Consider the following 25,994-nt stretch of genomic DNA (forward strand, 5'->3'; position numbering starts at 1 on the left):
ATGTGTCTGTGTTGCTACAGGGGAGATTAAGGACTTGTTATTTCCATGGTGACACATCGATGCTCAAAGTGTTTGTCTATGCATCTGGTGGAAATGAAAAGAAAGGCGGCTCCACCTTAGCTATTGGATCACGGCAGCTTTCACCTGCCACAATGGGGAGAGATAAATGACAGGCGGCTCGTCTTTCATCTCCTGCTGGGACTCTGCCAGGAAAGATTCTCATTGTGGGGTTTAATGCTCCAAGCCATGCGCCCAAACATGTTTATTTATTTTTACAATTCACTAGAACCTTTCTTCTCCCCCGTATCTCGCCCCCCTCCCTCTCTCTGTCATTATCTCCATGGGAATTTCCAGGGAGCTCTTTCATAACACGCCTGATTGTGCAAGACGAGGAAGCATTTGTGACGGGATGCTTTTCTTGGACAGGCAGGGGTTAATCATCCGCCGGCTGTTATTTCGCTCTAGTTTCCCTTTGAACGTGTTTCCTTGCTGGTGGTGATGCAGGAACATCTGGATGCCAGTCTCGTGGTGAGTAGCGCCAAATAATCCCGGATCAACAGACTGTATCCATGTGTTACTCTGATGTCAAAGATCGTGTTACAGTTAAATCATCCGATGACTGGACGCAGTATTTTACTGGCAAGGGATCAAATTGAAGGGTCCCATAAATGATGAAACACAAAGATCAAACACAGAACATCATAACGTGAGTAATGACACCGTAATAACAGTAATAACACTTCACTACATGTAAACTCTTTGCTGATGGTGTTAATAAGGAATTAGTGGTTCATTTAGCAATTTTTCAAATTTGACTTTTATTTCAAAGGGTCTTGTCTTGGTTTGGTCCCTTATACTGTAGGCTTGTTGTTGAATTCGGGTTTACTATGGTTTTGGTCTCAATCCTAGTAAGTAAAGTTGCTTTGGCAGCGTTTAACTCCTTCCACCCGAAGCAGCTGCCCGTCATGTGTTTCATCCATTCATAAAGGAGCGTCTCCTGCCTTGGTTTCACTGCCTCCCCATCACCGTCCACCCCCTCCACACATTTTCCATCCACGCCTGGGCTCCAAACGGGTCACCGTGGCCCCGGAGCCCCCCACGCGTGTAAGGGGATATTTTCAGGAACTGCAGGCAAAGCGGTGAAACAGGGAAGAAAAGAAGCAGCCGCGAAATTGTCATCAGAGCAGCGGGAAGCAGCCTGATTTCATCTGCTGCGATCCTTGTGTAAATACAGTACACAGCCCCAAACAGTGAAACACACGCGTAGGCGCACAAACACCTCTGGCATCAGTCTGAGGGGGTGATCAGCGTTGAAAACCCCCGCCTTTTGTCCTCATTGTGCACCATGAGAGGTGAAACATCATCAGCCTGTTGGTTCTGGAGGTTTTATTATTACGGAGTACGTTGTTCAAGCAAACCATTACGGAGACAAATATGGCATCCAGGCGCGCAGCATTAGGGGCATTACTGTGTGGCTGCATGTGACGGTGATCAAGTCACAATGAAAATATTGTCCTCCGTTGTGCAGACTTTTGGATTCCAGCTTTAAAAGCAACACGTGTGGAGGAATATGCTCTTCATTCATTCACTGAGCTGCATCGGGCTGGTCCCAAACCTGTTTAGTTCACTGACTTGACATTGTTGCTTTGGTGGGAGGCACCGTCTGGGTGGCACAAATCCTCCACCGAATGTAAACACACACAAAACAGGAATGTGGTGTTAAAAAAGCCAAATACCTCACAAATAGACTCAATGTCTGTCACCAAACCCCGAGGAGGCTTTGTTTACAATAAAAAGGTTAAGGCGCAGCGGATATTTACTTACTGGAGGTTAATCCTCAAGCAATAGCAGCGCGCTCCGAAACGTCTTCTTTGTTGACGACTGTGCTGTTCTCGTCGAAGGCCTCCAGCAGAACCGGGCCTTGAGTGGCTGAGGGGGAGGGGGAAGAGATCACAACAAAATGGCCACATGTACCTGAGCCAGCCACCTCTGATGGTTTGAGTGATATGATTGACACTTTCGCTTGCTCGCCACCTCTGCACAGTCGTGTTCCCGCGTCAGTGAGGTCGGCGGTTGGCGGCGCGGCGCTTATCGCCGCCGTAATTACGGCAATCGCTGGTTAATCATAAACACAGTGTACACAGCGTCTGTCTTTGCTATCTGCAAAGTGTGTGTCACTGCAGGCAAAACCGCCACCGATGCTGCCGCACTTTGGACTGTTTGCATGTGTGTGTGTGTGTGTGTGTGTGTGTGTGTGTGTGTGTGTAAACTCAACTTAGGCCGAGTGTAACAGAAAAGCGCAAGACGCTTGTTGCTCCTACATAAAGGGATGAATCTCAAGAAAGTTGTCCACGGCTTAGGAGGATTCTGTCAAACAGACAAAGGCGCTGACACGCATCCCATCAGCCCATTGTTGCTCAGAGTTCACCCTGCAGTCGTATGAACGCCGAGCTACAGCCCGGCTACTGAATACTTGAGGACTCCCTCACAAAGACGTGTGTTTGCCTGACTCCCACTCCTCCAGTCCATCAGGCCCCCGGTTCGTCGTGCCCGAGTCCGCTAACAATGTTTGCTCTGCTTTATGGTCTCTCTGTTTGTTTTCCCCTCCACTGAAGCGGCCGCCTCTCGGCCTCCGCCGGCCGCTCCGGTGCCGCCACATTCGGGGGGGTCACCTCCGGCTTCAGCTAGAACCCGTGAATCTACAGAGGACTGTCTCTGAACAGTACCTGACAGATGCTCTCAGCAGAGCGGGTGTCGTCGGTGATCGTAAAACATGTCAGAGTCAAACACGCGGTTAAAAAAAGAGGGATCGCTGAAGAAAAGTCTGCAGAAACTTTTAGAATAAGCGAATAAAGAGATAATAAAGATTAATAAGTTTAGCAAAATGAGTATATCCAACTTGATAGAACATGTGACAGAACATGACACGAAGAACTAAGATTTCAAAATAAACTTTAATAAGTGTTTTCCACAGAGGCTGCTTATGGTAAGCAGCTGTTTGCTGTTTGATCTGCAGCAGCCTTTTCTTTGTCCATGTCGAGAAGCACATCCATCCACAAAGCGGCCTTGTACAAATCTCCCCAACACCTCGCTCCTAATTGTTGGGGGTATTATTAGTTGAGCCTGCTCGCAGCAGCGCAGGGGGATCACATGAGGCCTCTCTAAGGGGGATGGGCAGAGCTGCGGGAGCGGTGTGGCTTTAAGAGTTTACTACCAGCGCTCGCGCAACACAAAGTTTGAAGGCCGGCGAGAAGTGAGACGCCGACGGGTAGGAAGTGACGGGACTGCGCGAGGTTTAGCAGGAAAAAGCCCGACGGGGAGATCCACGCCGAGCGGCACCGAGGAGCGGGAGGATCCGGATCGCGCGCGACCCGGAGCGAGCGGGCTCTGAATGGGAGCGAACTAGGCTCCGGGGAGTGAAACGCGCAGATTTCGCCGAGGCGGCTGTCGTGTGGTACCGTATGTGGGAAACGCTGGCACGCGCTGCAGCGAGCGGAGCCGCGTCCCGTCAGCCGTGACCCGCGGTTCGAGCGTGAAGGAGTGGACTTTACGCGGGGCACAATGAAACCGTCGCGGATATGAGCGCAGCTCTCTGGAGGTCTCCTCGCTTTTTTCCTCTCTCGGCTTCGGTTTCGCGTCTTCGGGGATGTTCGCGGGTTCCACCTCGGCGGCTCCAGTTCGGACTCTGACCCATCTCTGCGCCCTGGTGCTGCTCGCCGCCGCGGGACTCGGTTCCGAGCTGCGCGTGCGGGTCCGGCTGACCGACGGGCTGGTGACCGAGGAGGTTCTGGAAGCGGACAGCGAGAGGGATTCGATATCTCTCGAATTCAAACAGGGTGATGGGACTCTCATCACTTTTGTGGCGGACTTTAAGCAGGTGAGAGCTCGTGCTGTTGGTGAACTTTAGAACTTTACACTCTGCCAGACGCCGCTGTAACTGGGACCAAGCAGTGGTTCTTGAAGCTCCCATTGGTTAATACTATAATATTAATACAGAGTTTATGCTGTAAAGTCAGACTTTGCTTCAGTTTGCCTTATTCCTCTACAAGAATGAACTCTGCTCAGACCAATGTTCAACAAATCCAAGTCATGGTATCTACTGTAAACATGGGGCCAGTTGACCAATACCCAGATGTGTGACCTCGACAACTTTGTGGGTTTATTTTTTTAATGTATATGTTGAGATTTGCCCCGAGTCTATGACCCATAAAGGAAGAACTCAAGTGACCACGATCACCCCCCCCTTTTCAGGGTCACACATCTGAAGATTAAAGGTCCCCAAAAGCCTTAAACTCTCTGGAGCAGATGAAATAAGTCACACAAAGTGAGGAGAAGGTCATGGTTTCATTAGTTTTTGTTCATCCTAGCGTGAGCCTCCGGTCAAGACAGCTGCTGCTCTTAAGATGCAGATGCCCACAGGCCCCCGTGGCCTTGAAGCCCCCGCTGATCATGGCCTGATCATCACCAGCCATATTTAGCATTCTTCTAAAAGTAGAGGCGGGGGTCAAGTGACCAACTCTGCATTCATGCGTTTTTGTTTTTGGAAAGATGACACTTCTCGAATGCGAGCAGAGGGAGTCTGCACCCGCTCGGCTCAAAGAGGCAGCGCACAGAGCAAAGGCATGTGTCTGTGATGGTTGCTGTCACACAGAAGCTGACAGGCTGGCGAGATGTGAGGGGGGAGATTTACCCGGATTAAGTGGGCATGTCTGACCTTTTTGATCTGCGCGTCTGGTTCGCTAACCAAAACAGCTAATTTAGAGTTGAAAGAGACGAGGCCGTCGGGCCCGATCGCCGGTGACGCGCCGATACAAAGTGGTCCGTAAGCGTTTGTGTGGTTGTGCAGGCGCCTTGTGATGCAGCGTCCCCACAGTCATGCACACGTGTACACATCCACATGTGGTTTGGTTTTATTTGCAACAACACAACCTCATAGAACGCTGTACTTCTGAAAGGCTGACTTGGCGCCCCCCCCCCCCCCCCCTCCTCCTTGCCTCTGTCCCCCTCTCTGTCTCTTGTTCACTTCCTCCTGCATGTGGTTCTCATTCCACTCTTGTGCAGTATCTCCAAGATTTATGGAAACTTGGATGAGCTGTCACTTCCAGCTGCCACGAGCATACATCCCAGAAGAATGCATGTGGGAAGAAGAAGAGTGATTTTACAGGGACGTTACACGCTGGAGAGCTACAGCCAAAGCTGGATGGGAGCTCTGGAGGTGCAGGGCCACGGAGGTGGTTCCTGTCTGAGAGACGCTTCCAACGGCCGTGATCCTGTTGGGATCATTTTCCAAATGACAGCAGCCCCCTATTTCTCTGCTGAAGTAGTAAATGTCAAAGCCATTAGATGCCGGAGAAGCGGTGAGTCATGGTTGTGATTCCGGGTTTATTTCTGCTCCCAGACCAGGTAGATGCACAGAGATGCTGGTGACTTTCAGCTCGCTGTCGTCGTGTTTTAGTGAAAGACGCTACTTGCGAGAGGGAGGGAGTACCTGTTGTTTGCAGCTCGCAAAAAACACCCACAGCATTTTACCATTTCATTTCCTCTCTGGTCTCGCGCTGACATATTTACAGCCAAATATCCTGTAAATTAGGTCAAATTGCAGCGATCTGTCCGCAGTTTGGGGATATCCTGCTGACGTGCCTGGTGTCAGCGTACAGTTTTGCGCTCAGAGATAAATGGGACCACCTCCTGTGGTGTGTCCATGAAGATTTGTAGTCACTGTGTGGAGGTTCCGTTTCGAGCGCAACTCCACTTTCCACACGCGAACCGCTGCAGCCGTCACGGCCTAACGCAATCCCGCATCTCGGGGTGGACACCAACCATGTCCAGATTAATCCGTGGGAAATGTCTTGCATATTTGAGATGCTCGTTTTGAGTCTTTCCAGATGCGCAAACGCGGAGAGAAGCCGATGCATCCGCGTTGTTTTCCACTTTGGGTTTGATGGCACGTGTGCCGGGGTTCGTCTGTAGACTGGAGTGCTGTCTTGAACAGTTTTTCTGTGCAGAGGGAACGAGGGACTCTGCGCTGTCCCCAAAGGTCAAGGAAGCAGCAGATGTCGGGGCAAGTCACTCAACACTCGCACTATAATCTTAAATGGGCCTGCGCTTTGTGAACAATGACGCCGTGCTGTGAATGAGGACACCAGGCACTTTTTTTGGCAATTTTCGTTTTGTTTCCATCCCATAAAGCGGATTGTGTTTCAGGTCAGGTCAGGTCTGCGTGCTCTCGTGTATATTCCGATTGTCCCAGACGCACCAGGGCTTTACTGATACGCCCAGCCGAAGTTTGCTCTGGGAACGAACAGGAGATTGTTCACACGCCCTCAGATGCTATGGCAAAAACAGAATGGGAGCTGGAGGCGGGGAGACCGGTTAGGTGGCCTTTCACGCTGCCCATCGTCGGGGTCTGATAGGGTTCCTGCACAAAGTAACAGTTGGCTGTGTTTCCCTTTTTCCTAATTGACGGAACCGAACATTAGCTGCGACTCACGCATAGGTCCCATTGTGTGCCTTGCTCTCCGCTGTATCCTTCCACACCTTGCTTCTCACTCACCCCTGAGAAACCGTCCTCTTTTTGTCACTTGCTCGAACTTGTAAAAAACGTTTTACAGATGAGTGTCACCGGAGAGTAATGTTGTTTCAGACACTGTTGAAAACAAGTTTTGTTTTCTGCTGCAGGTCACAGTGAGTCATCTAGAAATTTCCTGTAGAAAATTCTAGAATTTTCCTGTTGAAATAATCTGTATAACAAACGGTCCCCAAAAAAAACAATACCATGTTTATTTTTCTATTGTTTGACTTGAGCAGGACCTGAGGAGACCTCGACTCCTGCTCGTCATTCTGTCGCTTTTTTTTCGCGATTAAATCCACAGATAAGTTTCTCAAGTAAAACAAGTCTTATGGTTCAAAGGGACGATGATGCTCCTACTTGTCAAGAATGTGATCTCTGTTGGAAAGGACTGTCTAGATTTCACTGTTGTGGTTCTGGGAGGTCCCGGTGGAAAGAAGAACCGATCCATTTCTTTAAATTTGATCTATTACTTCACTTTAAAAGTTTTTCGTTTGCCGTGTGTACAAGCAGCAGCCTTTTCAAAGATGCGCCTGTTTAAGTCTTTACTTCTTTTGTTCTCTGTTGGCTGAGTTGCAGGAAAATAGCTTCACTGTGAGTTGGCCCTTCAAGGTCCTCACATAGTCCCCCCCCCCTTTTTTTTGGCCTCTTGTGGCCCCACTGGCCCCTGTTGATGTCTGTCTTTGTCCTCATCCTACCAGCATACCAGATGTTAGCCTGAAGTGCTAGTTAAACAGAAAAGAGACCCCTTTTTCCTCTGCAGGGAAAGTGGACGCAGGGAAAGAGACGTGGGTTTAGATGTTCTCACCGGACAGTGGAATGCGTGGTGTCAGAGTGACAGCCTGTGATGGACAAGGAGATGGGACGTCGTGGTTTGCACTGTGCAGTTAGGATCGCATCCAACTACCTCAGTGGTTTGAGGATTGCTTCTGGTGAGAAGAAGGTTAACAAAGGGTTCTCTCTTCGCCAGGGCTTCCGTTCTAGTCCCCACACGGTGTCCTGAAATGTCCTGCTGTCAAATTCAACATGGCGTCCTCTGGATGAGCACGGCCTGTTTAGCGTCTGACTAAATACTAATGCGTTAAGTATTTTATGTTTTCAAGAAGGCTGTGGGACAGCAGTTGGAGTCTAAATGGGACTGAAGCCATCTTTTGTTTATGCTTTATCTATCTGCCTCATTTCCTTCCCTATTAGCAACCATGGTTTGTTTTCCTCTCATTTCCTGTATGCAAAGAGTCAATAAATGATGGTGGGTGTCTGGATAATTGCATCCAGCCCCCAGTGTGAATAAAGTGAATTATTCCCTCATTGTGGCCTCTACATATTTTGCACAGGTTTTAAACGTTCAAAATGTTGAAGCTGTTAAATCTTTAGGGGCAGCACTAAAATATTTCCATAGTTGAGTAGATAATAGCCAGGCAGAGCATCTTTCTGTCTGGGGCCACGTGTGTCTTACTGGCCGTGTGGACTAATTGCTCCGCTCTCCCAACAGCCAGGTGTGACCGTCTGAGTGTGACTCCACATTCTTGTCTTTGGAGCCTCTGTAATTAGGTTTAACTGAAGCTTTTTTTAGGGCAGTGGCCTCCAGCCTGTTTCTTTTGTCTTTATGCATCTTTCTCGCCCTCTGCCTGTTTCCCAAAACCATCCTTAATCCCACCACGACTGCACTTTTGCTCTGTCGACCCCCTTCATCACCCGTCAAGCACCAGGACAAATACTCTTCCCATCCCATTAAAGCAGTAGGTTGACATAGAGGTTGATTTCACACGCATCTGAGGGCAACTCAAATACACAGTTCGGCCCCCAGAGATCCCAAATGAGTCATCAGAGCGTGGCTGACCGGCAGTCATCCCCAGCCAGCGACCGGCCTTATCAACAGACCGGGTCTTAGAGGGGATTGAAAACAGGAAGACCCCCCTCCCACACAGGGGATAGCCACCGGCCCAGTGTTTGTATTTGTGTGTGGGTCTGTCTGCTTGCTGTGTGAGTTAGCACACGCTGGTCATTTCCACAGAGACTCTCTGCTGTAGAGCTGAGTGAATTATCTAGGTCTCCCTCTCAGTCGGTTACCCAGGTATATGACTTGCAGAGCTACGCAGTGATGGAGAATGTTCACTGTAAACGGCACCCTTTGACTGCCTGAATAGGCTTTTGTGCACCCCCCACCCCCAGTGAAACAAGCCCCCTCCTCCCCTTACTGTTTAACAGGTCTTGGTATGACCTGCTAGGTCGCATGAATACAGGCTTGTGTTTGGCTGCTGGCCAGAGGTGGTTTGTCTGCAAATGGTCCAAGTCCTGGGTGTCGGGGAGCGATGCTGAGGAATCTGTACTTGTGTGGAATATTTATAGCTGTGCTGACATTTACAGAGCTCTGGTGGGGAAACAAACTCGAGGCTACACTGTCCTTTTTTATTTCAGGATTACCCATCCTTTTTAAGACGGGGAGATGTCACTCGTTTAATTTTAAGTGTCTGTACCTGGTGATTTTCTCTAAATGTTGTTCTGCAGACCTTTAATTTATGCAGGTCTGTGGAAATAACTTTGAGGTAGCGACTCATTTTCCTGACACAGCTGCAGACACAGGCTGCAGTTGTGAATCAAGTGACTTTACGCTATATATTTTAAACCTTTAAACATAAGGGTTGGTGGCAAACTGTTGGCAAACAGTCATTTTGTCATGGCACAAAGTAAAGAATCTCTCTAAAACTTAGAAAGTCTTAGGGGATGCTGTCTGGCCATGGCAGTTTCTCTTGTCTGCTGAATGTGGATGGTGGAGTTTTCTCTTTGGCACAGACAACCTGACATCTGTTTTCCTGAATATTAGCTGTTCTGTGGCCTCATCTGACGATAAAAAATACATTTCCTCTGTCTTTTTTGTCAGCTTGACTACTGGGCTGTTACTGTATAAAACTGATGTGTGGCCTCTCACCCACAGCAAAGGTTTTTTAGTCCCTGATTGTGGAAAAACTTATAAGAAGAGTTGTTTTTTAACTAATCAAAGGTTAACAAGGTAACAACCCGTCTTTAGCTTTAGTCCTAGTTGGATGCCTCTTTTATTTCTAATCGTAACGTTCTCCACTGTTGCCAGATTTCAGGTTTTTTTTTATACTCCTGCTGCTTTGCTGTGGTGCAGTGACCACCAAGCCACCTGGCAGTTTGCACTGGTGGCTGTTATTTAGTTCAGTCGGTTGAGTTCTCATCCAAACAGTTCTGGTGTTTAGATTTTGTCAGTAGGCTTAAAACACCCGTTAATCATACTACTACACAACTTTTGCTTTGCTGTGTGTTCGTGTGCCCCAGTGCTGGTTTTCAGACGGGCAGAATTGCGTCTATCCTTGTCCAAACAAACCCCTTAATCCCACAGCTTCTGTCTGGATGGAGATGTGGAGATGATGTCATTGCTACTACACTATTTGCTTTCAGAACCAGCGCTGATTATTATCGCAGCAGCACCCAAACCCGCCAACATATCAACGCCGGGTTTGTTGCTGCCAATTTAAGGCCATGATGCAAATTAATTTCTCTTAAGTGGGCGGAGGTCCACTGGCTGCCGACAGAAATATAAAACATGTACAGCTCAGTGTTGAGGGTATGACGTACCCTAAATGTGAAGCCAGCAGATGAAAACTAGAGACAGGAGCCATTCAGACATAAATATTATCTAATGTTAGAAAACAGCTGGTTCACAGAATTTTTAGCCTTTATGCTAAGCTAGGCTAATCAATAGGCTAATAAGAAGATTAAGATTTCTAATATGTATAAATAATGTCAGGCCAAATGTTATACACAGCTCTTCTTCTGTTTGTTTTTTCCTTTTGCCTCAATCCAAAATGCGTAGAGGCATTATTTATATTATTATTACTCTTAGTACTACTCCTACTAGGGCTAGTACTGCTAGTCCTACTGTTAGTAGGCAATCAGTAATCTGGACACATTATGGTACAAGAGGAGGAGGAGATGGTCTGTTCTCAGGCCTTGACTAAGTTCCACAGAGGCAGAGTTGGTGGAGCTGTACCCTGCTCCTCTGTAATTAACCAGGGAGCCCTGGGGCAAATTCATGTGGCTGCCATGAATACCCCCCCCCCCCCCCCCCCCCCCCCCACACACACACACACACACACACAGCGCCATGTGTCTACAATATGGGAGGTCTCCAAGTTGTGGCCTACACTTCTTCCTACACTTCGGGTTTTATTGCGCTCTTGCCCGTCTCTGCATCAACATGATGACTCTCTGTCATCCTAATATTTGAGGTTTTCTTCTTTTCGTAATGAAGAATGCCTAAACACCCCATTATGGCACTGTGCCAACATCTGAAATGCTTTTAACATCCTGCGGTAGTTTCTCTGTAAATGAGTGCATGTTGAGTCATTTCCTTCATTACTGATCTGCATGATTCTCTTGTGTAATATCATAAAGGGATTGTAGCCAGAACGGTCCGGAGCGATCACGCAAAGGGGGGTCCATAAAGAACCACAGTGTGAACGCTGAGGCAAGTTGTGTTGCTTTACATACAGGAAGATGGACCGAAGAGCTCAGTGGGCTGTTCATGTGTCCTGAGTTCCTCCTGCTCTGGGAGTGAAAAGGCCTGAAACTGCCTAAACTGCCTCTGTTCTTCAGAGGGGTGTGTGAAAAGCGGAGGAGGGGTTTTGTGTGTGTGTGTGTGTGTGTGTGTGTGTGTGTGTGTGTGTGTGTGTGTGTGTGTGTGTGTGTGTGTGTGTGTGTGTGTGTGTGTGTGTGTGTGTAAAGCTGAAGACAAGAAGGGGGTTGGGTCTTTGATGAATAGGAGGACAGGTCTGCTGCTCTGCTTTGCCCACTGCCAGAGTTCCCATCATGCTTTGCAGGCCGTCTCACACAAGTTGTTGTGCACGTGAATTCCCCCTCTTTCCTTCCTCACTTTAAAAACATTCTGACTTTTATGACGAGCTGGAAGAGACTTAAAAGCTTAATTTGACAGGACAAATAACCGGAGCGAGGCTGCAGCGACACTGTCCAGGCCTCCACACAGTACGAAGTATCAACAAACTGTCACACACTACTTTAGGAGCGGTGAACATAAACCCGTCTTCACCCTCTGCACACGATTGTTTGAAACTCTTTGAACTCCACACAGTGAATTGCTTGGAGTGTCTGGACAAGTTCTGCATTAAGGGCCAAAATGGAAAGAATATTTGTCCTGATCCATCTGAGCCTGCACGCTTTAACACACCTCGCCTCATGCGCCACATCGCTGTCCCCTGAGGATCGTGTTTATCCGTGCCGCCCCTTGTGTCTTGCAGGATGTGAAGATATTCCGGGCGCTGATTCTTGGCGAGCTGGAACGCGGGCAGAACCAGTACCAGGCCCTGTGCTTCATCTCTCGCCTCAACCGCAATGAGATCATCCCCAGCGAGTCCATGGCTCGCCTCAGACAGGTATGACCCGGCCAGATTCAATTAGAGGGAGGGGGGGGGGGGGTTCAATATTTACACAGTGTGAACAATCACCGTGTGTGCCGTCCGCTCAGAAAAATCCCCAGGCCATCCGCTTGGCAGAGGAGCGCCGGGGGCTGGAGCAGCTGACCATGAGCGTGGCGGTCAACCTGAGCCGGGCCTGGCAGCTCAGCTCCCACATTCACAACATGTGCAGCGAGGCCCGGGAGGCCATCTACACCAGGGAGGCAGACGTCAAGCACTGGCTGGACAAAGGTCGGTGGCCGCCGCACCCCCGTTGACTTGTGTCTGTGCGCTGATGCTCTTTATCCCTCCCCCGGATAAGGATCTATTACCGTCCCCGTTATCGCCCCGTTCTGCTCGCTTTGCTGTTGGCATCCGCGTGGCCTAATAGCGATGAAGTCTGAATTACGCGGCTGAGGAGAATCCGTGCGACTGCGCCTTTGTAAAGTGGAAACAATGTTGACGGTCACGGTTGGCCGGCGCCGGAGCGCCGCTATCTGCCGAGGGACGGGCGGTAGCGTCTCCTTTGCATGACAAGCGCCCCCCCCCTTCCATCGAGCCGCACAGACAGAACGAGCAGGGTTCACGCAACGCTACCATTGTCGCCCTAATAGCTGGAGCCTGGTCAATAATGCCCCGTGTCTCTGCTTGTGTTCCAGGGGTGGACGGCGCCATGTTTGAGGCCTTGCCCCAAACCACGGAGGCGCCCAGCTTCCAGGCCTGTCACGGCGCCAAAGACTTGTGGCAGCCGTGCCTGTGCACGTACAGCCTGCGTCTGGAGTGGTACCCGTGTCTGCTGAAGTACTGCCGGAGCCGCGACACCACGGGCAAAGGCTCCACCTACAAGTGTGGCATAAAGAGCTGCAGCAAAGGGTACTATTTCACCTACTACGTGCCACAGAAACAGCTCTGCCTGTGGGACGAGGAAACCTAGCATTTTGTTCCGGACGGTTGGGGAAAGCGGCCAAGCCCATGTTTCTCCACCCATGCTACTCAAAGTCAACACGGGGACACTAGGCCGTGGTTTGCGCCACGCTAAGTGACGCTGTCTCAGGTGGGGAGTGGCAGGATTGAAATGTTCAAGCTGACGCCACGAACTGTTTCATGTTCCAAATGAGACCAAAAGCCTTAAAGGACGGGGAGAGAGCGAGTCTTAGATGACCTGTGAACCGTCAGCTGTCATCTCCAGCAAACTGTGACTGTGCCCACAAGCCGTCACCTTCGTGCCTTTTTCTTTGGGAGACATTTACGAGCATAAGAGCTGCACCAACAGCAAGAACCTCTAAAATATTAACTATCGTATGCACAAAGCTGGACAGTGTGTTTCCAGTCCATTTACCGCCAGCAGAGGATCACTAAAGTGTCACTCTGATCACGAGGTCACGCACACCTAGACTTCCATCCTGGTGAAACCTTGGATGGTGGACTTCTCTCTGTAACGACAACCAGCGGTTTGAGCTGGCTGATCAACAACATGCTTCTCCAATGCTGCCGTTATTTATTTTGGTTTCAACATGAAATTATGGAGGATTATTTTTGTATAGGTTTGTGAAAAAAATCCAAGCATTTTATTGCCTTATTCACAGTAAAGACATAAGTTCAACACGTCTGTACCACAAGTCAACAGTAGCGTAAAGTATGCAAACACTCTGCTATGCTTCATTAAGACCAACGGGAGGTACTTCATGCCCAACACTCACATTCTTAGTCTGTTAAAAATGCTCAAGAAACCAAAGTTTAAAAAACCCCATCAAAGAACGGTGTTGAGTTTCAGTTTGTAGAAACAGACCTTTTTTCTTCCTTAGGATTTGCTTGTGATGATCTATGCTGCCATCTCCTGGTCGCAGTGTTTGAAGCTCTCGTTTTCAGTTATGTTCAGTTTTTTTATATTTCTTCTGTCATTGTCAAAAGTCAAATGTTTATAAATTATGCATCTCAAATCTTCTGAACACTTACTGTGTGTAATTCAAGAAGCACTTCTTGATTGTGGGATCAAATTCAGTGTTGTCCGCTTAGAGCCAGGGTGAGGACTTTGGCTCATCTTTCCTCCACCTTCATTTCAGTCTTCACTGCTTTCGTGGTTACTGTGTCCAGCGAACTGGAGAACCAAATGAGTGAAACATTTCTATGTGATGCCTTTTATTATGATCAAGTGCCTTAACATTTCCACTGATATCTTTGCTATGTAATTGTAGGTTAAGTTGTAAAACATATTTTTTCTATGAAAGAGTTTTGAATATGCTGTAAAAAAGTTGCCATAAGAAAATTGAGCAATTAGGTAAGTTGCCATTGCTGTTTTACAATAATTGTTTCAATAAAGTTTTTCTTTGCACTGCAGAATTTTAAAAGTATATATTGTTTTACTTTTACGTGATGATAAATTTGAGAAAATTAGAGCATTTGAAGGAAGCGGACGCTGAAGAGGAATGTGTTATTCTTGGTTGTGACCACAAGGTGTCACCACTGTTATAATAGGAAACACGCTGTCTCTCTAAAGCAGCAGTAAAGATAGAAACGCATTTTTTATTAGTTTATAGATCTGCTAACTCATGGCTTCAGCTGCAGAATGGTACGGGTTGGTTTAACGGGGATACAGCCTCGCTCCATCGTACTGGAGGCGACGCATTTGCATGCACTCCGGCTCGTGATGCTGAGGGAGGCTGGAGCGCGACTGACAGCAGCTCGTGCGTCCGCCAGCGAACGTCTCGCCGTCTCCCCCGGAAACGCCGAGCAAATAACTCAAAGGATGTGAGCGCAGAAACGGCCACATGCGCATCTTCAAGGTAATAACGAGTAATTTGGGAAGGCGCTATGCCCGATACAGCCCGTCGCGTGGGCCCCGCTGACGTTGGCTAGCAAGCTAGCAGCTAGCTCGTCTCATCCGCTAACTGGGCTCCTCAAAGCATCCTCTGAGCGAGGGACGGTCTGCTGCTACTGCTGCGCTTTGCTTTACCAACATCACCCCTCGAGGTGACTCTTAACGTCTTCAGATATTTAATAGAAACATTAACCATTTAAACCACATAGTGCCCCGCTGCTTTGTCCTAGAGGTTTCCATGGAAACGCTGTTAAAGCGATATTCCTGTTTACGACACTAGTTTTGTGCCCCTAAAATAGACGTTATTTTTCATTTTCTCTATTTTGTATGTTACCATGTAAAAATAAAAAAAGGTTTTATAAATGCAGGCTGACTTGACCAGTTGTTTTCATCACAACATAGCTGTATATAAACATACATACCCACATACTAATAAACCTCAGTAGAAATACAGGGAAGCGTGAGTCTCACGTGGGATCTTGATGAATCATTATGGGATGCCCTGTTGCACGGTTCCTCACAAAGGCCTGTGCATTAACTGAACAAATGAAACAAAAACATGTTTCACAACTTCGCCTCCCAAGGGACAAGTGTCACACAAACACAGTCTGCGGCGCCTCCGCCTCCAGCGGGAGCTGTCTGGGGCCCGGCACCCAGTCCTCTCTCACCTCGTTTCGAAAATTGCTGGAAGTCTTTGAGGGTGAAGTGCTCGTCTTGTTCCCCGGCGGTGGGAGGGGGCCTGTCCTTGTGCCCCGTCTCACCTCCTAGCACAAAACGTCACTGCAGAAGAAGACACATCCCCCTCACCCCACCGCACTCTCGCTCGGCCGACTATGGTGCTATTATAGTTCAGGCAAAGGCTAATTGTTGCTGACTTACAAAGGGCTGCACAGTCCAAGTGTTTGGACGCTCATGCTGTCTGTTTTTACCGTAAGCGATATTACAGAGCAAGATGTGCCTCCATTTGTTTACATCACTGCGTAACATGACGTTCGCCTGGTGACCGCTGACTGACGAGCTCCTGAAAGAAGCTGGACGTGGGTTTTATCGGTTTTCATTGTTTTGTTCTGTCCTCAGAGGAGAAGATGACAGTGCTTGTGGTTTGTGCCCTCCTGTGCCTATCCTTCTGGGTCTCTTTCTACTTTATCTTGTGTCACGTCAACGGCTCCAGGAGCTACGAGTGGAACTGCCGCCTTGTCACCTTGGCACATGGCATCGTGGCTATCTGCATCACAGCATACATAGGCTATGTGGACGGACCCTGGCCTTTCACCCACCCAGGTAGGACGCGCACTATGACATGTCATCATCAGCATTGCTTAGTCATTTTTTAGTTGCTTTTCTGGTCTTTCGGTTCCAAAGTTGTGTATTCAAACAACAGGAAAAATGTGGATAAACCATCATTTGTTTTATTCCACGATCATTCAGAAACCTGTCTGTGTCTGTTCGTGTGTGCCAGGTACTAAGAACACCCCTCTGCAGATAAGCGCCATGCTGGTGAGCCTGGGCTACTTCATTTTTGATATGGCCTGGTGCGTGTACTTCCGCACAGAGGGAGCCGTTATGCTGGCCCACCACACCATGAGCATCCTGGGAATCCTGTTGACCCTGTGGCTAGGAGAGTCGGGCATCGAGTCGTGCGCGGTGCTCTTTGGCAGCGAGATCACCAACCCACTCCTGCAGGCACGCTGGTTCCTCAAGCAGACGGGACGCTACGGGACGCGGCTGGGGGACGCGGTGGACGTCCTGTTCGTGCTGCTGTTTGTGCTGATGCGAATCTTCGTGGGAGGCACAATGCTTTACTGTGAGCTGATCTCCCCGAGACCCAGATTCTTCATCAAGTGTGGGGGAGTGGCCATGTATGCGCTGTCCTGGGTGTTTATGGTGGACATTGTTCGCTTTGCCAGACGGAAGAGCAAGAGCTGGCACAAGCAGCAGAGAAGGCAGCTGGAGACAGTAGCAGCTAATGGCCTTGAAGGTAAAAAGGACTGATGCACTGTTTCTCTAAAGGGAATGGGTTTACATGTTTTTTCTACTTGGGGTGTGCAAGCAAGGCACAAATACATATTTTGTATGCTCGACTGAGATTAAAAAGGGATGATTGATCGTCACCATTTTCTATGTGGAAATATTTCATGACATCTGTCGTGTTTGTGTTTTGATCATTGCACCCGAACACATTAGTCATTGTGTAAAAGGCACAGTTACCAAAAGCCACAGGTGTAGTTTATCCCACTTAAAACCAAAGCACCTCCTGTAATTACATCAGCAGAGTTTGATTTTGGTCGTAGTGAACTGTGGCCTGGACATATGTGGCGTTGCACCAGTGGGACGCTCACTGTTAGGCAAGATAGGAAACTTCCTTGTGAAACATTTTTAGCCCTTGTAATCCTTGAGAGTTCTGCAGTCATTTTGTGGTGACTTTGATAGAATAAATGTGTGTATGATGTGTTTGATGAGTTTATGTGATCTGGGTTAATGTGACTCTCCTACGACTCAGTCTGCTGCTAGAGGAGCATCTCCATTACAAACTGGAGTTGTACATCATAATAATATTATTTTCCAATTTAATATGTATGTTTAAACTATAGATGTGTGCGGTTGATTTCACAGCCTCTAATTACTTTAGTTGAGCAGAGTACTGTTTCATTCTCACAGGGATCCATGACCACGTCATGTTGAAATCATTACATCGTGAGCTCCCTGTGTACTTACAAATCAGGTGTGTGGCACCTGAGTGAGTGCTTTTTAATCCAGAGTGCTTGAAATAGACATGCTCAACCCTCACCATTTCTAGCCTACTGTTATGAACAAGGTTGCCTTTGGTTTGGACAAGAATACAACCTGTGTAATCCTGCATGCAGGAGCATGAAAGGCAAAGTCCTAAGAACACAACTAGGACCCTGGAATTAAAGTTAATAACAATGTGTTACTTATGGATACTTTTGATGTACATTTAATATATCCATATATACTAACATACACAATATTTCTTTCTTCTTTAAACATTCATTTGTGTCTGTTTTGTCTGCATTTTAGTATTTTTTTGCTTGTGTACATTTGCCAGACTGAAAATGTTACAAAAATACTCTTCCTCGTTATCTCACCTGTATTGCCCACCACACAAGTGCATTATGGGATACAGGCAGGTAAGTTGTCTGCATATCTAACTTTTTCAGAGGAAAGTTAGAGTTCCTCTGAAGATATTTGTGTGATGCTACCAAATAACCAGCTTTCCGATTTATAGGTCACACTTTATCTGTGTTCCTATCGACTGTGTCTTGTTATTTTTGTGGTCGTAAATTTCTGTCTTACTGTATTGTGCAAAAAGTCCTGTCTAATTTACATTTGATTGAAATGTGTTCATCCATACACTGTTTACCCAGCTGCCACTGTTCAAATCATCATCATCAAGTAATAGTGAGAGACAGTAAGAAAATCTAACTGGTGTGTGCCTTAGTTATTCGAATGTATTTTCCTGATTTTGTGATTGGCTTTTGTTTTGTAACGTGTTCCAAACCTTCCAAAAAGAACCATTTTCAGTTTTGGGTGTCATTGTCCAGGATTTGTAATCTATTTTGTAAGTAATTATATGCTGGCAAAAAAAATAAAACTTTGGAAACACCAACGTGTTAGTGGGTTTGTACACTGAAATTTACAAAATGAACATCAAAACAGAAACCTGTTTCAGAAGATGCAGTAGAATCCCAAACTGCTTCAACCCAAGAAGCCTGATGTTACCTTAGGCATCCACATGATGGTGTCATTTCAATGCAATGTGAATGATCAGTGAGGAAACATAACTGCAGTCATTTGTCAATGGTAAAACATTAGAAGAAACACATTTTTAATGTATCTGTGCATATTATATTTTTTACTAACGCAAGCACAGGTAATTTCATTGAGGGTCTCTTGGACGTCCCTTTCGGACGTCCCTCACCAACCTTATTCCACTTAGAGGAAGAGGTACAGTAATGTAATGAAAGGGAAAAATACATAAAAGGATATTTTGCTAAGTTTTATCTCCTTATCTCCTTTTTTGTGGTGTTTTATGTGTTTATTGGTATTTTATTTAGTTAAGTTGAGGAAGGGCTTTTATTCTAAACACAGTAATAAATTAACAGCGTAACATATTGACTAGAATTGCTGAACATCCAGTCTCAGAACATAAAGGGAACCTTGAAAACCATCCAACAATCACACAACATGCATATTTATTATGTAATAAAACATATTTAGGATGATGTCTGGTTAAGCAAATAACTAAGTAATAGACCATCACTGATGCAAATGTGTGTGAATTGACATGCTGATGCAATAGATTGATTAGTTGATTACTTAATAAAATACCAAAAAAGTTTCACAAACTCATTTTGTTAGTGTAACCACCAGCAAATCCGTATATCTGAGCAGATGTTTTAGCATTATAAGCGATTAAAATGTTTAAATTGATTAATCATGTCAGTAAACAATTAACTTAGCCTTGTAGGTCATACTTCAGTTGACGAATATGTTTATTATAAAATATTTTTTATTAATGCAATTATTATATTTATCAAATTGCATATAAATCCAACACAACTTCATGGCATTTTTTTATGTTTTCTACTTCTATTCAGGTTGTTTATTAGAAGAAGTACATTTTCAATGACAAGTGATTAATCGACTGTTCGCTGGCGGTCGAACATCTATTAGATGAAATTAAATCTATGTCTGAGATTTACACTCATGGCTTCTAGAGGAATGGCTCACATGTCATTAGGCTCAATAACGAAAACTAACGTTGTTGTTTATTTCTAGGCACGTCGGTATTTCTTCGTAACAGGCAACCGACAGCCTTTTCCGACGTTATTCTGAAACTAAATGAGTTTTCCCGTCTCCCGGCGGAAGTGCTCGGTGGAAGCGCTACTGGACTCCAGCTAGCTGGCTAGGGCGTTGTTAGCGGCGAAAAGTGGGATTTTCGGTACCTTTGCGAAAGTTCTGCGCTCGCACGAACGGCGGCCCGCGGCGGGAAAACGTCTTTTCGGTGTTCGCCGCGACTTGTAGGCGCCTCTGCGGCGGTTCGGCGGCGGTTTGCGGAGGGCTGGTCGCCAGTTTGCGTCCCGTTAGCTGGCCGCGCGGCTAGCCTGCTCCCATCCTCGGGAATTCTGCCGAGAAACGACCGAATTGTGGAAACATGGAGTCAAGGAGCGGCGCGCGCTGTTAGCCCACTTCCACGGAGTTTCTCCCCTCAAGAGGACTTTTTGAAGGACATTACACGGAGACGTATCTCAAGCCAAGCGGCGTCCACGCGCCGTCGTATGTATATTTTCGGTCGCTGGTCGGCTCATTGTTTGGATCGGTACTTTGCTTAGTTTGCACACGAAGCAAAGTTTTTTTTTTGCTGAAAGAGCTCATCTGTTTTGTTAGCTCGTAGCTGGCGAGACTCAGCGCCAGCCCGCCTGCCCGGTCGTGAGAAGGGGATTTAAAAAAACCAAACAGTTGTTTTATTTTAATCTGCCATCTCCTCGGATCTGTTCGGACTTTATTGAGGGCTCGCGCCGTTGCGAGAGTCGCCGCAGTTATTTCGCTCACAAAGTCGGCGCTGAGCGTTGCACATGGTCACGGGAGCGTCGGCGACCACAGACGCGGGCAGGCGGTACTGGGAGCATTGGGAACCAAATGGGACCGGAGGAATTCCCAGCATCTTAAAGATCGCTTAGGCTCCGGAGTCATTCAGCCGATTCTGGGTGGTGGCACTCGGACTCCATCGCAGGGCCAGCGCGTCTGTTACAGTGGGATACGGACAGATTACAGACTCCAGACCAGCGGTGAACTGGGATGTGAATGCGACCCATTCACACGGGGAGTTCATACAACTTGTGCCACCCGGAGAAGTGTATTTATTCCTGTTGCCAAAATATTCTCCATTGCCGGAGTGGGAGATAATCTGTCTGTGCAGCTGATACGACAGAGGCCCCGATTGTTTTCATAGAGGTCTGCGCGTTGGACTCCTTGCTGCGATTCATTTTTTTTTGACAACGCGTGTTGCTTGACAGATTGACGCAATTAGCGTGTCCTCAAGTGTCTGGACGTGTCCCGCGATTCATTTATTCCCAGCGTCATCCGCAAAAAAAGCCCATTGCCCGCTTCGTACGAATGCCAAGAGAACGACGCTCCGGGAAATCGCCGCATCACACTCTGGAAAATGTTAATCGGATATAATTTTCTGCAAATCTAGAACCGGAAGCCCAATGAGTGACACACAGTCCAGCTTCACTGACAGGTATGGTACACGACGTCTCTTTATGCCGATGCATTTTCCGCAATCGAATCTGCATCAGCCTGGACGTTTTATGGCGTATATATATTTGGCTGTGACCAATGCTCTGAAGCACAACACGCAGTGTGATGAAAATAAGGCTGTACGTGGCTGAGGCAAAGTGCTTCTTATAGTGATGTGTATAGTAATAACTGCGTTATACAATCTAATTACTAAAGAGAGGACATTAGGTCTTGATCGAAACTCTGCTGATCTCAGCATGGGTAATGGAGTTCTCATCAGACAGTAAAGTACTATTTGTCCAAGCAGTAAAAAACAAAACAGGCTTGCCAGTGTTTGTGTGCCAGGGAACAGTCATCCGTAATCCCTGTACACCTTTCAACATCTCTATTAGCTCTAAGCCCTTAAAGCTAACCTTCTCCTACACCTATTAAAACAATCTCTGGATTTAGACCAAACCTTAGGTCCACCTAGTAATCACCTTATCCGAGGCATCTGCCAGCTTAAACGCCAACTTCGGCGGATGCTGTTGCTAAGACGAGCGGGGTAAATATTGTGAGCAAGAACACACTGAATGGTATCGGAGGCTTGGTTTGTGCCATCCTCACTCGCTGTGATACACTGCACATATGTATTTATTCCATTATGACAGGAACATGTACCTCTGATTTTTTTTTACCTGGAGAATAAAGAGGCTCCTGTTCGCCCCAATCTGATGTGCTGTGAGTGAAACAGATGTTGCATTACATCAGACCTCCTTACCTGAATCCCACATACCGGCAGAGAGCGCAGGGCCAGCACAGTGGAATGTGGTCGGCAGATTCAGGGCAGAGGAATTTGCACAGGTTGGGATATGAAATGTCCTCATGGCTAAAGCTAGAGGCTGGAGCCCAATCCCATTTCACATGACCCCCCTCCCCCACGGCCGTGATGGCAGCAGTGGCTGGCACCAACTGCTGTTGTGGTGCTTTTTTGTTTTGGGTGTTGTTACGGCACTACGTCAGTGTGCGTGGCACTGTTGAGTGCACCGCATGTAGACATGAGTGCGTCTCCTAGAAATCAGTGCTTTTAAATCATCAAAATTGTAACGATATGGTAGGTAGAGTTTAAAAAAATCACATGGGATGCTGAGTTGCTGTTCCATTGCACCGTTTTCTTGGAGCGGTTCTTCTGTATGTAAGGTTAGGTTTTTGTGTTTTAAAACTTTATTACTCTACCAGTAAAACATGATGCAGGACTTCACTGTGTGACTATAGTCTCTTCCTCCCACAACTAATTACCTCCGATTTGATTTAAGTGAGCCTGAATTTTACTTCAGGGTGCACCCATCTGCCTATTGATGGCACTATCGGATGGTCGATTCCACCCCCATTTAAGTCTTTTTGTCCCGGCCCCTGCTTTCTCTCCCTTCATGTGTTGTGTGGTGCATTTTGTTTTTGCTCAGCTGGCTATGGAGGGAGTATGCATCCAACCACTATTGGGGTTGAGCCAGCAACCGGTGGGTCAGTTTAGTGCGCCCTTTGTCACAGAGTTCTGCTGATCTCCACGTTTTTTTTCCCACCCCCCCGAGGCCCTCCCTGAAAGTGGTGCTGGCGACGTCACTTATGGTAAACAATAGTTTTTAGTGAGGGCAATCTGTCGTCTCCAGGTCATCAGTGTTGGACAGGTACATATTGGGCTCCTTAATACAGTATTGGATAAGTTATATAAGTGGCTTATCTGTTATTATAAATCTCTGATTTTCCCAATAAAGTAATTGCATCGTAAACATTTGATAACAGCATGGCACAGAGTTGCAGATTATCTTCCTGCAGTGGACCTTATCTCATGACGCACGCCCTTGTGAGCAGTTCTGACAGCTTGGCTTGCTTGTGCACATCTCTTGTATTTGGCATCCCTTCTTGATAATGCAGTATGCCTCTACACCATCTAGTCAGCACTCGCACTGGGGATGCTGTGTCAGCTGCTCTGAACTCCGCATTAAAATGCGTATGCCGAAGTCATTTAAAGCTCTGATCACAAGGCCATAGACTCAGACCCAGCTTGCTGTGGATGGCTGCATGTGGGCCTGAACACATTTCCAGTAAATTGATTTTATTAATTATATATCATATCAGTGCATGGGATCAAACTTTATAAAATGTGTAAAATCTTTCTTCACATCTATCTAAATAAATGGCTGCATAGCATAAACACACTAATGTTTAAACTGTACAGAAATTGCGATTTTCTGTGACGTTAAAATCTGCAGCAGAAGCATTAAATTAGCCCGTGGGCATTTCCTCTTCAATTTGTTACAGCATTATGTCACTGTAAGTTCTTGCACGCTTAAATATCACCAGATCATTGGTAGCAATTAGATCACTTCAAGGTTATTCCCAGCTAAAAATTGTGACAAATCTAGGTTCTCAACCACAACCTACATAATTTGCATCATGGAGCATGTGTTTAGGTTTTTTTGCACTTCAAGGTTGATGTAAACAAGCCCCAGGTGTTTAAAGCGAACACCAGCTTTGAGTCTTGAAGAGTATTATTAATTTGATTTTAGCCATGATTTAACAAGTCTAACAACTGACTGTGTGTCACTGGTTCTACAAAACATTTACAATGATGGACCTTTGTAAAATGCCAGCAAGTGGCAGTTGCCAGTTGGTGTATAGGACCTGTATAGAACACATGAACACAACAGCATGTCAATAAATTCAACCTTTATGATGACAAAGGTCTTCTTCAGTCCACTGGTAAATTTGCTTTTAAAAGTTTAGGTGCTGTTTTCAGTGAAAACATCAGAATATTGTAGTACCCGAGGGTGAAACCTTTGTCCATAAAATTAATTGCAAACTGTTTAAGACGCCCATATTATGTGGCTTCCTTGTTACTGAGGGTTGTTGTATAGAGCTTGTTTGCCCTTCAACAAGCTGCTTTGTTCAATCATCAAGTGTTTCCACTGTTTTATCTGCAGCCGCATTTAACACAGTGCCTTAAAGTGGTCACATGTGGTGGGTGGCTACAATAACCTTTCTGCAAAGCAGCTGCAACAATTAGTTCTATCTAAAGCCGGACAAACGTAAACCTGGTTATACACAGTTTGGGTTCCGTTTACAAAACCTTAACCCTGAACATCTGTACTTGATGAATGACCAGTTATTTGCATTTACAGAATGTAGAACACAACCTCTAGGAGACTCTGTTCACACGTGGATGTCACTTTGGCAGGCACACACCAACTCTCACCATGGTCTGTTCACTACTGCCGGGACCCACCTCATAGTCTTCTCCACCCACCCTCTTTTCTAGATTTTCTCTAGAGTTTCTTTAATTTATTAATGAGTAGATTTTTTTAAAATACATTTTTTAAAAGTGTGGTAGTTAAGACCTGCTAAAAGTCAAGAGGTTGACATTAAGACTGGAAAAAAAGCGGACGAGGACAGTAAGGGAAAAAATAGGCCATGCCCCAGGGATAGTGTTGTTGAGGAGTAGGTGGAGCTTTGGCATTAGCTGGGGCTCTGGGTGCTGGGGGAGTTGGGGGTCTGTCACCCAGCGCTGTGATGGTGATGCTTGCGGACACCTTCTACAATCCTGTCCTGTTAGCCAAGAGTGCTTCAGGGCCCAAACATTACATTCACTTTATAAAAACGGGATCACAACAATGGAGGAAAGGGGGACAGGGAAAGAGAGCTGTCTTGCCCAAGTGTCATGTCCTCACATGTCCATGTAAGGGTTGTGCAGCCATGAACTAGGCTAGTGCCTCCGAGCTAACTGCGGTTCTTGTGAATGCCATTGTGAAGCAATGGTATTCTGACTCTAGTACGATATTTTAGACTTGCTCTTGCCTTTGTCTCATACAGAGAAGAGGTCGTGGTGAATGTTAAGTAACAGCATCCCTGCTAGAGTGGATGAGATGTGGGTTCTTTGGCATCTTGAGACTGCCCTTCTCTAGGACTCAGGATGGGGATGCTCTAATTAAACGTTGTCTCTCTCTCTGCAACAAAGGGCTGTGCTGAAGGGAGAGATCAGCAATGTGCTGAATGGTGATTAGTCCAAAACTTTGTGTTTCTGCTGATTCAGGAGAGACTAGACAAACAACAACACCCATAGTCATGTGCAGAAACCTGTCGGAGCACATGTTCCGTCACCAACCTGCATGTGAGGCTTTGTGAGTAATTTCAAATTTAGTCCAGGGTAGAAAGGAGGGGAATGAGGAGGCAGATGTACACTTTAAATCATTATACTTTAAACATAATGATCTTTTGTGCAGATATTCTTAGGCGCCTAATGGTTGACGTTTTCCCTTAGTGGTAAAAAACTTATTGATATATTGATGGTCATCCTGCTTTCACCAAGCTGTATTTTTCACAAGTACAATGTAATAACATTTAATAGCTTTGGAGAGAATGAGGTGTCAGGGTTTTACTATAGGTTGCATCAGCTTAAATGTTATAATAGCACGGCTGTCATTCATATAAAAATAGTTTCCATGTGTCCCTAGCACACACATCAACATACGCAATACTTGAATCCAAAAAAGCCTCCCAAAGTCAGTCAGAACATAAAAGTAACGACTGCTGCAGTTTACGGTGATCACAGATGGCAGCGCATATGATTAGGAGTATTTAGTAGAGCACACCGCACCACCACTACCTTTGCTTTCCCGTTCCTGTAGGACGACAGTAAGCATAGCGTGAAGAAATGTCTATCCTGCGGCCCTCATGTCAGGAATCCTGATGAGGTTTATTGGGGCAGAAAGGGCACCGTTTTCCCCCCGAGGCTGTCGCTTGAGCTCCAGAACTATTGCTGTTGCGTCTCTCACCTCTCTCTCTCTCGCTCTCTCCCTCACTCCTTGACTTTAATAACACAGCATAGTAGCATAAACATATTCACATGGAGTATTGCCAAAACACTATGAATTAT

At 46.6% G+C, this 25,994-nt stretch overlaps 3 protein-coding genes across 7 annotated transcripts in view; all 3 read left to right on the top strand.

Moving 5' to 3' along the window:
• Nucleotides 1–3,148: 3,148 nt before the first annotated feature.
• On the top strand, nt 3,149–14,343 carry oafa (OAF homolog a (Drosophila)). The gene is made up of 4 exons (XM_029171692.3): nt 3,149–3,877; nt 11,848–11,982; nt 12,075–12,255; nt 12,663–14,343. The coding sequence occupies exons 1-4, from the start codon at nt 3,647–3,649 to the stop codon at nt 12,935–12,937; spliced, it is 822 nt and encodes a 273-aa protein (XP_029027525.1). The 5' UTR covers nt 3,149–3,646; the 3' UTR covers nt 12,938–14,343.
• A 133-nt stretch (nt 14,344–14,476) lies between these two features.
• On the top strand, nt 14,477–18,449 carry tlcd5a (TLC domain containing 5a). The gene is made up of 3 exons (XM_029171693.3): nt 14,477–14,786; nt 15,899–16,102; nt 16,281–18,449. Exons 2-3 carry the CDS (start codon nt 15,907–15,909, stop codon nt 16,811–16,813), a joined length of 729 nt encoding a protein of 242 aa, XP_029027526.1. The 5' UTR covers nt 14,477–14,786; nt 15,899–15,906; the 3' UTR covers nt 16,814–18,449.
• A 1,148-nt stretch (nt 18,450–19,597) lies between these two features.
• The window catches only part of arhgef12a (Rho guanine nucleotide exchange factor (GEF) 12a), a 28,297-nt gene continuing 21,900 nt past the window's right edge, over nt 19,598–25,994 (top strand). For 3 of the 5 annotated variants that reach the window (XM_029171187.3, XM_029171188.3, XM_029171190.3), the window contains exon 1: nt 19,603–21,086. In XM_029171187.3, coding sequence (XP_029027020.1) covers nt 21,055–21,086 — 32 coding nt within the window. In that variant the 5' untranslated portion in view covers nt 19,603–21,054. Of the gene's footprint in view, nt 21,087–25,994 lie in introns of all 5 variants that reach the window. The other 2 variants (XM_029171191.3, XM_029171189.3) reach the window with 2 other exon arrangements.

The sequence above is a fragment of the Betta splendens genome, chromosome 13 (genome assembly GCF_900634795.4).
Source record: "Betta splendens chromosome 13, fBetSpl5.4, whole genome shotgun sequence".
NCBI lineage: Eukaryota > Metazoa > Chordata > Actinopteri > Anabantiformes > Osphronemidae > Betta > Betta splendens.